Source organism: Anneissia japonica, unplaced genomic scaffold (genome assembly GCF_011630105.1).
Source record: "Anneissia japonica isolate Jap-2015-1 unplaced genomic scaffold, ASM1163010v1 scaffold287835_len3118868_cov185, whole genome shotgun sequence".
In the NCBI taxonomy this organism is placed as follows: domain Eukaryota; kingdom Metazoa; phylum Echinodermata; class Crinoidea; order Comatulida; family Comatulidae; genus Anneissia; species Anneissia japonica.
In genome coordinates this window covers 292,285-308,609 of record NW_022737223.1, presented here as the reverse complement: position 1 = coordinate 308,609, position 16,325 = coordinate 292,285, and the positions used below count along the sequence as shown (strand labels likewise).

General features: G+C 33.8%; 1 protein-coding gene across 1 annotated transcript in view; it reads left to right on the top strand.

Moving 5' to 3' along the window:
• Window positions 1-16,325, top strand: part of LOC117117126 — a 118,218-nt gene that overhangs the window by 187 nt on the left and 101,706 nt on the right. The window contains exons 2-15 of the mRNA XM_033261334.1: window positions 3,998-4,219; window positions 4,697-4,792; window positions 5,070-5,192; window positions 6,326-6,418; window positions 7,497-7,622; window positions 8,249-8,341; window positions 8,573-8,686; window positions 9,127-9,249; window positions 9,404-9,499; window positions 9,632-9,730; window positions 10,484-10,576; window positions 13,150-13,242; window positions 13,516-13,608; window positions 15,014-15,106. Of these exons, the coding sequence (XP_033117225.1) occupies window positions 3,998-4,219; window positions 4,697-4,792; window positions 5,070-5,192; window positions 6,326-6,418; window positions 7,497-7,622; window positions 8,249-8,341; window positions 8,573-8,686; window positions 9,127-9,249; window positions 9,404-9,499; window positions 9,632-9,730; window positions 10,484-10,576; window positions 13,150-13,242; window positions 13,516-13,608; window positions 15,014-15,106 (1,557 nt within the window). The remainder of the gene's footprint in view (window positions 1-3,997; window positions 4,220-4,696; window positions 4,793-5,069; window positions 5,193-6,325; window positions 6,419-7,496; window positions 7,623-8,248; window positions 8,342-8,572; window positions 8,687-9,126; window positions 9,250-9,403; window positions 9,500-9,631; window positions 9,731-10,483; window positions 10,577-13,149; window positions 13,243-13,515; window positions 13,609-15,013; window positions 15,107-16,325) is intronic.

The window sequence follows — 16,325 nt, the reverse complement described above, 5'->3', positions numbered from 1 at the left end:
GTCTGCCACACACATTACAATTTAAAATTGTCAGACTTCCGATTCTTTAAATACATGTCTGCTTATAAAAGTGCGGACCTCGATGAAGTGCGGACCTTTAATGCGCCAGTCATGGCTGTTGCGGTGCATGAAATTTAATAAGCTATAAAGTATTCAGTGTCGGCGCCAGGAATTTGCTGACAGGGGTCCAACAAGTTTGACAGAAGAATCTGTCATTATAGAGGAGTAAAATGTCTGGTAGACAGATCGATGGTTTAAGATGGTAAAAATACAAGCTTTAAGTTAATTTAAGTTGGGCACATGCTGTGGCGATGGCCTTCGGCCAACATGATTCCATACAGAACACAATACGACGAGGCGAGCGCAGCAGATAATGTTTTATAACGATTTGCCCAGACTGCCACTGATAATTAGCAGACAAGCATCACATCATCAAGCACTCACTGCTTTAGTATACTGTAGAAACTGCAGTCACAGTAACCTTTTGGTTAGATGAGCCAATTAATATTTGAAGTCCTCAAGTGGCATACGACAACGTGGTCCACAGGGGCGGATCCAGTATTGGGAACGGAGGGCATGTGCCCCTCTCTTTTGCCACAAAATTTTAATGCAATTTAATGTTATGTGCTACTTACATATTCTGAAACCGTTTTGGCCTCTGTTTAAAAAATTCTAGATCCGCCCCTGGTCCATGCTACTCTGACAGGTTGAAATTTCCCTTTAAAAACATTTTAAAGTAACTAGACAAGAGTTGTGTGGGTATTGCATGAGATATAGCCAAATGTAAGTCTTTACAAGAGAAGACAAGACAAGCATTGTATAGGTTGCATAATTCATTATAGAATATATAACTTCAATAACTTTAACAACTTAAAAAGACAAGATGTGAGTTCGTTTGATATTACTTGTTATCACATGAGCAAGGTGTTTACAGGAAGGATTGCATTAGATTACATATCCTATGGGATTTGTGGTTACATCGTTCCTGTCCAAGACTTACAATTTTGGGAATGATCATGACTAATCCAATTAAAACTGTGCCCTGAATAGGAATTTGGTTTAAACCCTTCTCAGAAAATCCAGTACACGGATATTGGCAATGCGACTCTGACTACGGACATATTAAATGTAGTAAAAATAGAGTTTGCAAGGTGTGACCTTTCAAATGTAGACACAGGCTTAAATCACTAAACTATAAGAAATAATTTATTTTCATTTTTCTAATTTCATTTTTAAATGGAGGAAATTTTTTTTTAACCAAAGAAGCATGTATATTAAAGAAGCACACAGAATCAGATAGCTTTCAGTGACTGGTAGGCCTAAGCCTTAACTACAAGGACTCATGTAGCTCAGTCAATAATTCAATCAGCTAATCAATCAATCAATCTTTCAATAAACTTGATTCCATTCCATATTTTACAAAATCATATGGGATTTGCCATGCCAAAACCAACATCAGTGACGAAAACATGAAAATTGATTTTTTTAAAGTATTCATATTCTCCGCATTATAAGCTTCAAAATAATAGGTCATTTACTGGAATCGACTTGCCAAAGTTGCCAAAGTTTTGATTAAAATATTACAGCTTCTCTGTGCTAAAGTATACAAGACAGCCACATCCTTATGCTAATTACCCCGACTGCCGTGGATTTGAACACAATTCTATTTTAAAAAGTTCTGCCACGAAAGGGCCTATCTTGTGACAGTACTTTTTTTAAACATTCCATTGCGTTCATGTGTGTATGTTTGTCTTGTGTGTTGTAGACTGTTTTATGTGTACGGGGCCCTCTGGGAGAACAGTAATTTGTTACTGAAGAGGAAACCCAGTATGAAGAACATATAAATAATAAAAAAAAAGATACATACAAAATCAGGGCAGTCTATAGTCTTTTGTTTAACATTTAGCAACAGTCTGCTGGTATTGGGGGTAGCAAACCTCATGCTTAAGCAAACAGAAGCAGTATATCGTTAAATTCTATCTGCAGCTTTTTGCAGTTTTTTTTTTATGGATGTCACGTAGCGTTACATGTACTACAGAGAATGACAGGATTCCCTTGGCTGTGGCTATACATTACATTAATAGAAATACTGTTGGGTATTGTCATCCTAGTTAAATAGCACCATCTGCAACCTGATTATTAATCATATGATCGTCTGCTTCATCTTCTAAAAAAAGTAAACTAATTTGTCTACTACTGTCCTTGTCGGTTAAAATGCTAGTCATTTTTAACATTCTTTAAAAAAAATTGATATGAAAAAGGTTATGTAACTTTTCTTATTAGTTGCCAATTTTTTACTTCTCTTTATTTAATTTTATTTGCATGAGAAACACAGATATTCTCTATGAACAGATCCATTAAAAAAAATAAAACATATTTAGATTTAACATAAGTTTAAATGTCAAGATTCAATTTATGTTCTTATTTGATGATCCAAAATTTTAAAAATGATACTTGACTATAGCTTATTCAAATTTTTTCTGGTATTTAACAAGCACTCTCTCTCAAGGGGATTTATTGTAGTTGTTTTTACAGATTGGTCATGATATCAACTAGGTATAAGCCAAATAATATTTAATATATGTTGGATCCTCAACAAAGAACAATCTTAGATCTCACTCTATAGTATACTTAAGAGAATACTCAGATTTTTTTTTTTCGAATCACAATTTATATAGGGACTTTTTTATGACTATTTGAAGTGGGACATATTAATTGATATTCTTAAACAAATTTGTGTAGACAACAGAGATAGACGGATGATATGGAATTTGTATATCAATTAGACAGCAACAATATTAGCAAAAATGAGAAATCTGAACCTGCTGAAATTGGTAGAGGTCAGGGATGGATTTTTTTTGGGGTGGGGGATAGGGTGGCCCAGGTGGCCCCAGCCCATATCCCCATATCCCCCCCCCCACTATTTTGGAAAGTTAAAAAAGAGAGAAAAAGAAAATAGAAACAATTGATCGCTCCAAACGTCTCGGATGATATCTTTGGGCGTCTAGAAAACAAAATTTTCACGGAGGCATGCCCCTGGACCCCCTGGTGTAGCATTGTCTTGATCAGCCCCAATGTAGCAATCGAGCTATTATAGTAGAAATCACTGTTTGCTATACATTATTTCTAATTTAAGACTAAAATAACTGCATGTGTTGGAAATATTTAGCAAGTGTGCTATGCCTCGTGGGATGCTGGATCAGAGGGATTGTGGGTAGTGAATCACGATAGTTACAGACCATGTCTGATCAGGGATTGATATCTGTACTTGTCTGAGAGATTGCTTTTAACATGTCAAGTTGGCTAAGAAATGATAAGAAAAAAATTGTCTGTAATTATAGATATATTAAGTTATTATTAGCAATGTAATATCAACATTTAGAGATACTGTAGCAGACTAATGTATAAAAAATTCATCAGATATTGATACATTTAAAAAAACAGCCTTTTGTATAAGAACTTTATAGCTATACTTATGTAAAGTTGCTTGTAGTAAAGGTGTGACCTAGCCTTTACTTACATTAATTACTAAGGTCTCTCTACTCACTGACTAATCAACTTTTTACTTCCTAAAGTGTCCTATCGTGTAGGTGCTACCAATGTGCTACCAATCGGTGCAAACGTTTAGCCCACAGCAGGGTAACCACCTGTTCTTCTCGAAGGATATCCTGGGTTCTTTCAAAGTTCACATGATTTAGCTTATGTGCATTGGGCCTATGGTTTGTATTCTGTATCTCAGAAAACGTGGTTCTACCATCCAAACCATGATCAATATAGGTTTTGCACTAGCGCAGATGTAATGCTCAAGAATCCGGCCGTAACCACTTATCCACTTGGCTTGCTTAAGAATATAATCAGAATATTGATAAGCTCCTGTTACCAAAAAATGTGTATTACATTATATTTATTTTGTAGGTTTATAGGCACATGTAAATTAGCATTTGATACAGTATTTATATATTAATTGAACATAACCATTTAATCCATTTCATTTTAGGGTCAAGTCAGTGTAACCCTCCATGTTCCAATGGTGGTAACTGCGTCAATGGTTTGTGTCGGTGTCCCGATGGTCTCTCTGGCAACATTTGTTCCCTAGATGTTGATGAGTGTTCACGTAACCCCACTTACTGCCAGCATCAGTGTACCAACACATTTGGCAGCTTCCATTGCCAGTGTCGACAAGGCTTTACATTGAACTCAGATGGAAGAACTTGCCAGGGTAGGACATTTATATATTTACATACATATATCAATCAATTAAATATTTAGGCCATTAGGCCATTATCTTACTCATGGCCTATTAAAAATATTACTGAATAAATCAACTGTGTCATTATTCCTACACACCCCTCAAATAGTAGAATTATCCATCCCAAAATGATTCATCTTAATCTCCACGTTGTCATCCTCATTCTCTTTTCACTGTGATTGTGATAAGATCTAGTAGAAACCCTGTCATAGAGTGAATATTAATTAATTAGGCCATAATATTTGGTATTGGCAACAAAAACTTAAGAGCATTCATGAAGATGTTAGTAACTGAGAACTTCATAATAATTTGTTTTCAAAAATAGACTGTTAACTAATCATAATTATCCAGACAGTGATTTCATAATTATTCAGACAATGATTTATTTTGTTATTAGTAATTAGTAATATGAACTTTAAAAATGTTTTCTTTTTTATAATAATTTAGAGATTGGTTGTTTCCCGCCTTGTATGAATGGAGGAACCTGTGTAAATGGAAATTGTGACTGTACGTTTGAATGGACTGGACCAACCTGCCAACAAGGTATGATTAAAAGCATTTATTTTCTCATTTGTTTATAATTACCTGAATGCCAAGATTTCCTTTTTCAAACTTACCATGAAAATAATGGAATAGTTTGACCAATTTTATTTACAGAATTAATGAATTCATATTTTTAAATATTTACAATGTTAGTGACCATGACATTCCACATCTATTTTAAAAATTATTATGAAAAAGATAATGGAAAAATATTTTTTCGTGTAACAGATAAATGGAAATATCTCGCTGAGCTCTTTCTTATATATTTGCCTTTTAGATGTAAATGAGTGTCTCCTTGAAAATGGTGGTTGTCAGTTTGAATGTCGGAATCGTCCCGGAGGTTTTGCTTGTCTCTGTCCATCTGGTTCATCTCTCAATGAAGATAAAAAAACGTGTTCTAGTAAGTGTGTACCTTAGATAATCTACAATGTTGTATCTTACATTGTTCCCATCCAGTGTTGAACAACATACCAACAGAGGAGTGTGAAGGAAGTCATATTCTATGAAATATAATGGGTGGCTTCTACAGAGTATTTCTGCTGTAGTGTATGGTAAATGATACTGTAAGATGTTGAAATTCCAGTAAATTTAACAATGTAAGAAATGGCAAGTCAAGTGGACGAAAGCTAGTGCTAATAAATGATATATTTTAATGATTTGTCATTTCTAATTATTGTTCCATAGCAGACTAACTTGGTACACCTTTTATTCATCAGTAAATTTAAATCTTTTGAAAATTTGAACATAGGAACACTTTCAGGATGGTTTATAATTGCTAAAAAAAAAAATGGCTTCAAATATTGAGGTTTTCAAGAGAATCTGTATTTGTGGCCAGATTATGATTTGTTGTGAACAATGTGAGTGCGACAAACTAAAAATCTAGGCCAGCTCAAGCCTTATGAAGATTACATGATTCGGGAGCTTAAAATGCACATTAGAATGAGTATAATGACAATATTTTTGAGCAATCATACTGCCTTTGTTTTTCAGTTATTTTTGCACATTATCATTGGTGCATTTGTAAACAACTATTAACATTTTATCTTCTATATTTTTACACTGATCACACTGTGTGATATATCAACTAAACATCACATGAGCACAACTAGTTCAAGATCGCCGACTGTGTCTAATACGTATATACTTAGGGGTTTATGAAATTGCTCACGTACAAAAAGAGTGAAGTCACTGCTTATGTAATTATAAGGAATTAAGCATTTGCTTATGTATTTGATAAGGTAAACCATTGTTTATAATGTATATTGATGGACACACATTAGTGGCAAAATACCATCATGATTTGTGATCAACTTGATATTGGCAAGGATGCCTGTTGAATCAACATGACTAGACTAACTTACAAAAAGCAGCTGGTGTTGAAAAATTAATTTGACACGTAATGTCATCTTGTGGGCTTTTCCCCACTAATGCTTTTGCCACTGAAAAGTTCCCTGTCTCCTGTTTCGAATCTCATGACATTTGCTCAGATATGAATCACGTTATGATGGTTTTTTTTTTTTTCCTATTTTTCAGGGCCATGTCATCCAGCCTGTAGGAATGGCGGTTATTGCTCTGGGGGCGCTTGCACTTGTCCAGAAGGATTAACAGGAAGTTTCTGTCAGTTTGGTAAGATCATGCAATGTATTTCAACAAATCAGTGAACAAGTGCTTAACTATTTCAATTCAGATTCTCTGTTCGCATTGTATGTTTTGGTTCAGGAAAACAAAAATCATAAATTAAAATTTGAATTTGTTCACCTACACTAATTGTGCTGTTGAGTTTGCACATGATTTATTATATGTAAACTAATTGTCATCATTAGTATATTTGACCAGCAAAGCCAAATTTAGCATATCTTGACAAAGTGCATTCTTGATAGTTTTGGCGGCAATCGGGGAGGGGGGGGTGGGTGGAAGGGTGCTGGGGTGCTGTTTAGAAATAGAGTGCCTTGTTGGTAAAGATGGATGGATGGATGGATTTAGTTGGTATGAACAACAAGGGTAACCCACTGAAGTCTTATAAAGACTTATTTCCAGTTGGTACCCCTGGTGGTGATTGGGCATTACAGCGAGAGACAATCCCCAACTTTTTTTTTTGTACTGCATTCTTTAACATGCATATCGGACCATTTTGCTCACCAACAGAATAAACGTCTCATCCAAAAGACGTGATCTTTAAAGAACTCATGGCATCTTTCGGAAGAGTAGGGGGTTACCCTGATGCTATGGTTCATTTCAACATCAATGATGTGAACATGTAGCTAATATAAGCACCTCTCTTACAGCCTCTACTTCTACCTCTTTACTCAACATACTTCTTAAGTCAGGATATTTTGCAATGAGTCTGTAAATTATGGGAATTGGGAATTGAACCAATCTCCATGTTCCCTGCACCTCCTTTGTTAATTAATGTTATTCCAAATCACCCATAATATAATTGGAGCACTAGTTTCCAGTATTCTGAGTGATTAATTCTATTTGAAGGGCTTATTACTCTTGTTTTTTTCTTTCTTCCTTATCTGTCCTTTCCTGTTTCTTTTATGTCTTGCTTGGTTCTGGCACTATGAGCACACCTTGCAGATTATACTAGAGCCTTATAAATGCCCACTATTTTTATTACCCAACCCCAGTCTAGTCTGCTTTATCAATTTACAATTATATTACGATGACAATAAAAGATATACAATATCATTTGTTCTTGCAGATACCAATGAGTGTGTCTCGGGTACTTCAAGTCCATGTTCTCATCAGTGTGTGAATACCTTCGGTAGCTTCAGGTGTACCTGCCCTCAAGGAGAAACGCTAGCAGAAGATCAAGTCACTTGTTTCTGTATGTAGCAGTAATTCATTCATCCAAATTTTACTATAAGCTTTGATCTTCAGTTCTAGTGATGAAAAACTTTTATTAATATACATGTGATTGATGTGATGTGAGTCTACTTTGTGAATACTTACCTGGATAAACCAACTACTTTGCCATTGTTCCTGAAATGGAACACCCCTTAAAAAAAATAGAAGAGTCCGACCCAAGGTACCATGTAAGAACTGTCTCCCTAACAAACGTCCTAATTTCCTATTCGACATGAATTTAGTTGTTTTTCAGTTCTTAAGCTCAGTCCAGACTATTAAATTTTATTTGACAAAAAAAAAAAACTGTTGTATTCCCATATATAGTCATGATATGCCTATATATGGTCATGATGTGATGTCATTATGACCATATTTATTCACATCAAATAAAATTTGATAGTCTGGACTAGGCTTTAATCCCGTCGCCCACTGCCAGCAGTAGGCTGATTATGTGCACCAAATTTATCCACAAACTTGTGCAAGTACTTGCCTGGCTTGGTGGTGGCTGATTTGCAGTGGGAGTGTGAATAAATAGCAGTACAGTTTAAACAGATGAAATACATATTATACATAATATAACTAAGTTGTATTTTTTCTTCATTGTAGCCCTGTGTAACCCAGCCTGTAAGAACGGTGCACCGTGTGACCAAGGGCAGTGTGTGTGTCCTGCTGGTCTTACTGGTAGTGACTGCAGCCTAGGTAGGTGCTCTATGGCTAGTAAGGCACACCTTCAATTCGAGACCAATTTAGCGATCTGAAAATGTGGGTGGGACACAGGATTTGGTCTCCAATGTTTAATGGTTTTTGCAGACAGAACGGCGTGATTTGTCTTTGCTAGCACCCATGCGTAGTCTGGCTATATGTGGGCTAACAACATCACTGCTGATTTGTTTATATCATAATACATTTATGATTTTTGTTTTTTCCTAGATGTCAATGAGTGTCCAGGTAACTGTGCTTTCTATTGCAACAACACTTTTGGTAGCTACACATGTAGTTGCCCTTCTGGCTTCCTATTGGCTGGTGACGGTGTCAACTGTGTTGGTGAGTAACAAACAACCAGTGTACAACATATTGTATTTGTTTGAATTTATTTTTTTCTTGAATAGATGCTCCCTAAGTGAAAAATTTAATTAAACCAACATCATTCTCAACCCATTCTATTATTATTCCAGTAGAATACATTTTTTCCAACCTGGTTGGTTAAGGGGTGTATATTTGAATATACACATATCCATTTTACACCAAACAAAAACAAAATGCCTTCCTCGAATAAATGGCTCCATTGAATATACTCCCCTCAAAACTCTCCTCATCAATAAATTCCCAGGGCGTTTATTCAAATAGATACGGTAATATATACTCCATGAAAATGATTTTTCTTATTTTCCGTCTTAAGATTTTTGTCTTAACAATATTAATTACTCAATTGTAGAAAGTATGACCATTGTTCTCAATAATTACATTTTTTTGTCCTTTTGCAGATGAGAATGAGTGTCTGACAACGGGTCAGCGGTGTGAGTATGATTGCTTGAATACGGATGGAGGATTCTTTTGCATTTGCCAAGATGGATACCAAATAGGAGCTGATGGATTCAGCTGCAAAGGTAACCCCATACTCCATGTTTATTTTATTCTAGATTGAATCATGTTGTTAAAATTTTACGACAAAACATTAACAAATATTATGTTAATTATACCAATCCATCTAATATTACACTTTGCTAATGCAATCATTTTCTTTCTACTTTTCTAATCCAGCTGTGGCCTGTGATCCACCATGTCAGAACGGTGCCCTTTGTATTGATACAACATGTCAGTGTCCACAAGGCTTCGAAGGACCATCCTGTGAATTTGGTAATATCAATTAATTTTATTTAAAAATTATCCTTTAATGCTTATTGCATATAAATATTCCTGTTATTTTCGAATATGTCTAATATTTATAATATGGTTATAAATAATATTTTACTTGTTTGTTTTTTTCAGAGCGCCTGTGTAACTCTGAGTGTATGAATGGTGGGCGATGTGTCAAAGGTCTTTGCGAGTGCCTCGCAGGGTACATCGGCACATTCTGTGAAGTCCGAAGTAAGTCCGCATGAAGTATCTTACAGAGCAGTCATCAATCCAACAATCAATCATTCAATCAATCAATCAATCAGTGAGTCAGTCAGTCAGGAAATACAGCAATCAGCACCGGCTGATCAATCAAAATTCTTGCATCGAATAGACTCATACAAGACCTTAATTATTATTATCAAAAAATTATCCTTTAATGCTTATTGCGAGGCGAGTCGAGTGGCCGAGCGGTAAGACAGGGGCGCCGCTAGCTGCAGCCTTAACATCGGCGCTGGTTCCAGCCGCTCCTCGCCCATGGTTCGGTTGGTAGAACCAAGTCTTCTCGGAAAGAACTTAAAATGGAGGTCCGGTGTATACAACTGGCTTGTGTGCACTTTGACGAACCCATTGCATCTTTTGGAAGAGTAGGGGGTTATGCTGATGTTACGATTCATTTCAGCCCCCTGTCGTTGTGGAATGATGTGAACATGTATCTACCAAGAAGCGCCACTTTACGGCTGCTAGGTATTCCCAGACCATGCCCATACGCAATTCAGCACAATGACGCTGCAAGTTATGGGTTATTCTCCTACCTTTACCTTTCTTCAATGAATTCCCACTACTCCCTGTTCTGCGTTGTGGCCTTTGTCACATATCTTAGTTTTTTCAAGCTCTTTCCTTTGATTGTGTATAAGTCTGCACCTCCTTCACCTAACATTTAAGTTTAAGGTTAGAACAAGCATTATTGTCATTGGTGTATATATTTTGTTTTCTGCTTTCTAGCTTGTGAACCTGGATGTCAAAATGGTGGATTCTGTATTAATGGTGTTTGTCAGTGTATCTACGGTTTCCAAGGCAACACATGTGAAGAAGTCAGTAAGTAGATGGTATTTTTCTAGGAGGCTGTAGCTATGAATTTTTCCTTCCACATAAGCCAATGTTAATTCAAGCATATAAGTAAAAATTTTTATGTAAAGCCACAAATGTTTCATTAGAAATTACATCAATTTTACTTTACATTTACAAGTAACCAATCAGATACGAGTTATCGTTATAATTTAACTTATCTTAATTTACATATTAAAGTAAGTGACCATTCGGAAAGTACAAATATATATGATTCATTCAAATAAGTGTTAATTCACATTTGTGATGATTAAATGTAGTGAAATCAGAGATTACTCGATAGAGATTTAGTTCGTCTATTATTAGTATCCTGTCTCTGACTGTTTCTCGTATACATCCTCAACGAGTCTTGTCAGATGCAATCATAACATCATTATTCTATAATAATTTAGCACTGTTTCTATTATTTATGAACTTGTTTAATTATCTGATTACAATGCTACATCTATGATGTACTCTACTATAATTTTTATGCGACTTTCTACTTTCCAATTAAGGGCGTATATTATTTGATTGATGTTGTCTGACTTGATTTTAACTGCGATATATTGTAAAATCAATGATATATTGTGTATTTGCTTAAAGTGGCTGTAAATGAATAACTACAGTAGATATAATAATTGTTCTCTAAAATTTTGTTTACTTATATGAAGTTTGTAGTCCCAAATGTCAAAATGGTGCGCTATGTACCAATGGCATGTGCATATGTCCAGAAGGCTACGGTGGTCTAGCCTGTGAAAGAAAGGGTAGGTTATCAAAATATGCATGGTGCAAGATACGGTGCTATGCATGGGGAAAGATATGGTACTATGCTTAATAAATGCATTGCATGGGGAGTTGGGTTCGTGTATTTTGCGCTCATACACTGGAACCACCTGTGCTGAATCTGTCTCTTATACACATCTAGATGTGTATAAGAGACAGGTCGGATACATCTAGCCTTTGAAAATTACATCAATTTTACTTTACATTTAGAAGTAACCAATCAGATACGAGTTATCGTTATGATTTGACTTATCTTAATTTACATATTAAAGTAAGTGACCATTCGGAAAGTACAAATATATATGATTCATTCAAATAAGTGTTAATTCACATTTGTGATGATTAAATGTAGTGAAATCGGAGATTACTCAATAAAGATTTAGTTCGTCTATTATTAGTATCCTGTCTCTGACTGTTTCTCGTATACATCCTCAACGAGTCTTGTCGAATGCAATCATAACATCCTTATTCTATAATAATTTAGCACTGTTTCTATTATTTATGAACTTGTTTAATTATCTGATTACAATGCTACATCTATGATGTACTCTACTATAATTTTTATGCGACTTTCTACTTTCCAATTAAGGGCGTATATTATTTGATTGATGTTGTCTGACTTGATTTTAACTGCGATATATTGTAAAATCAATGATATATTGTGTATTTGCTTAAAGTGGCTGTAAATGAATAACTACAGTAGATATAATAATTGTTCTCTAAAATTTTGTTTACTTATATGAAGTTTGTAGTCCCAAATGTCAAAATGGTGCGCTATGTACCAATGGCATGTGCATATGTCCAGAAGGCTACGGTGGTCTAGCCTGTGAAAGAAAGGGTAGGTTATCAAAATATGCATGGTGCAAGATACGGTGCTATGCATGGGGAAAGATATGGTACTATGCTTAATAAATGCATTGCATGGGGAGTTGGGTTCGTGTATTTTGCGCTCATGTGTTATGTAAGTTAACATGTTTCTATAGAGTACGTCTGTTAATTGATAAGAAGAAAGTTCAGTGTCACTGAATGCAAAGCTTTATGTAGGAACATGACAATTCGGAGTTGGTCTTCTAAGCTCTGAAGGTAGCTAATGGGAAGCCTGGAAAGTAATGTTATCATAATTGAAGTCATGTAGGGCCTATACACAGATTATCTGTATGATGATCACTCTTCTTATTGTTTTTGGTGGAGTGCCATAGAATTTTATTCAAACTACTCAAGTAAGACATTGCATCTGCTATTCAGAACTAACATTAGGTACGTTGAACAGCTAAATCTTGATTGAAATATTATTTGTAGTTATGTGAATATATCTCAACAGTTTTAAAACCATTTAAAAACAATTTTCAATAAAAACATAATTTACATCAGTCTATTACTTAATATAGAAGTGCATGATGAGGCTTATTTAATAATTTAGATAAAATTAAAGGAAGATTCAAATTGTAAACTTAAGAATGAAGTAGAATAAAAAAAAAAAACAACATATACAGTAATTAGTTATAGAATAATAATGTAAGATGTACCATAACCATGGTTGAAATATTGTTTTTAAACTCTTGCAAGCTTTATAGGTAGTATATATTTAGAATAGTGTGTAAGAAAAAAAATCGAAAGGAAATTGACTATAAAAACTCACCGTACTTGCTGAGGATAGTTGGTACAATCTTGCTTTTTTTCTGTCATAACCACAAGCTGATAATGAGTAAAAACCTGACATGAGTGGGATGAGGATAAGAGGTGCAGTACATTTTGATTGCGCATGTATTGTCTTCTAGTTTGTATGCCTGCATGTGAAAATAACTCAACATGCGAGAATGGTACTTGCATATGTCTGCCTGAGTTTGAAGGTCCAACTTGTGGAGACAAAGGTGAGATAACGTGCATAAACCTTTCCCACCCCCTTATTTATGAGAAGCTTAAATAATAGCATATGATGAACAGTTACTAATGTGTTAGGTTTAATTGATTGCATGAATTATGGAACTCATATCTTGGGAAAAATCCTAATATTTACAGTCTGTATATGTTTCAATATACTAATACTGTGTTTAAGATTCTTTACATAAAGTTATTACATTCAAATTTAAGTAAACATTTAACATTATTTTATTATACTAAAAAAATGTAACAATGTTTTGTAGTGTGTGTGGAACAGTGTCAGAATGGAGGCTTCTGTAGATTTGGAGAGTGTCGTTGCTTGCCTGGATTTACTGGGAAATACTGTGAACAACAAGGTAATTGTTTTATGGTAGTGAAAATGGCAGGGGATTTGTAGTGTGCAAATTAAAAATGTGCATTGACCAGCAGTGGTTTTGATTGGCTGGAAATTAAAAGTATTTCCTAAAATGAACTGGAGGAATTAAAATTCAATTCAAAAAAAAAATAAAAAATCTTTATGCGCTTTCTTTCTAACAGGAGAAAAACTTTTACAATTCAATGAATTAAATAATGAAAGTTTTGAATTGAATTTAGACTGCTAAGCCAAGAAGCACTTTCAATTTTAATATATGAGGGATGATCTTATGTCACACCTGTTTACACCAACATTGAATATTAGCATAGGAAATTTGAATATTGCATAAACACTACCCTCGCCAACATTTTATGCTGGTTGTAAGCTCTATGTTGCAACATAGCGAAACCAAATTATTTACATCTAGTAACATTGACATCATTATCATTGACTAAAAGTAGTACCATCAGAATCATCAGCACAAAGTTGCAGGATTATCATCATATCCATTATTGCCACAACCACCACTTGGTAATACAATTATGGAACTCATATCTTGGGAAAAATCCTAATATTTACAGTCTGTATATGTTTCAATATACTAATACTGTGTTTAAGATTCTTTACATAAAGTTATTACATTCAAATTTAAGTAAACATTTAACATTATTTTATTATACTAAAAAAATGTAACAATGTTTTGTAGTGTGTGTGGAACAGTGTCAGAATGGAGGCTTCTGTAGATTTGGAGAGTGTCGTTGCTTGCCTGGATTTACTGGGAAATACTGTGAACAACAAGGTAATTGTTTTATGGTAGTGAAAATGGCAGGGGATTTGTAGTGTGCAAATTAAAAATGTGCATTGGCAGTGGTTTTGATTGGCTGGAAATTAAAAGTATTTCCTAAAATGAACTGGAGGAATTAAAATTCAATTCAAAAAAAAAATAAAAAATCTTTATGCGCTTTCTTTCTAACAGGAGAAAAACTTTTACAATTCAATGAATTAAATAATGAAAGTTTTGAATTGAATTTAGACTGCTAAGCCAAGAAGCACTTTCAATTTTAATATATGAGGGATGATCTTATGTCACACCTGTTTACACCAACATTGAATATTAGCATAGGAAATTTGAATATTGCATAAACACTACCCTCACCAACATATTTTATGCTGGTTGTAAGCTCTATGTTGCAACATAGCGAAACCAAATTATTTACGTCTAGTAACATTGACATCATTATCATTGACTAAAAGTAGTACCATCAGAATCATCAGCACAAAGTTGCATGATTATCATATTTGCCACTATATCCATTATTGCCACAACCACCACTTGGTAATACAATAAGACTATAAGATTTATTTTTTCGCATGAGTACATATTATGTTTTTTTTTTAATCCATAGGATGTCAACCCCAGTGCATGAATGGAGGAACATGTGTGAATGGCCGCTGTCTTTGTACTGCATCATTCACTGGAACCACCTGTGCTGAATATGGTAAATTAACATATACGTTGTTGTTGGTGTTGAATGCTGTTACTGAACTGCATTCTTCATCAAAGCCATGTGAAGTATGAGATCAGTGTGAATGGATGTTATCTGTGTGATGTATCTTCTACTAGGACCACCTATAGTAGTGAATATGGAAATAAACATACAGGTGTAATGTCATGTTGGTGGTTTGTTACTGTGTGAATATCATCATTTATTTTTTATATATTTTTTTTTTCCTTTAATGCAACAGTAGGTGACACATGAAGGTAATCATTAAAATGTATTGTTTTCTCTCATTTGAACAGTTGATGTATCACCAATTAATACATCTAAAAAAATTGATTTAATGTAAAGTAATTTCATTATTAAATCTAAGTGTTCGGTATTATTTAGTTCCTCTGAACATCATATTTTACAATTTTAGCTTAAAAAGTGGTGTGGCGGTGGTTTTATATTGTTTTTATTAATATAATTATGATTTTTTTTTAATAGTACTAGTAATTTCTTTCAGCTTGTTTTTATTTGCCTCCCATTTCAATAAAATAGTCACCATTTAAAAAAATAACAAGCAGTTAATTCAATTAGTAAATAATTCAGTCATTAGCGGAATTCATTTATAAGAATCATTTAACTTATTAGGATGTTAGGCTCTTTACATTTTATCACATACCATTGATACATGCTTAAATCAATGCTCATGCTTAAATAAGTTTTCCGATGATGTTCTTAAAAAATCTTTCTATGTTTATTTTTTTTGTTGAATTTATCAACTATTATTTATTTTATACTAATTTTTTCTACAACTCTCATGGTTTTATTTTTAATTATTGTAATTCATTGCAATTATTTATTTATTTTTTTTTTGAATTTATCAACTATTATTTATTTTATACTCATTTTTTCTACAACTCTCATGGTTTTATTTTTAATTATTGTAATTATTGATTTCATTTAAGTACTTTCTTCATTTTTATCTATTCTGTTATTTAATTCTGTCGTTCATTCAATTTATATTTAATTAATTTAATCCTACATTATATAATAGTAACATAATAATTCAATATAAATTTTTATTTTAAATGCTTCTAATGTAGTTTAATCATGTCATTTAAAAACAATTTAATTAATTTTTAGATGTTTATTTTTATTGCAGCATTTAATTATTCTTGATTTAATGTCCTTTAATTTCATTTTCTGTTGTACATATAATCCATTACTGTAT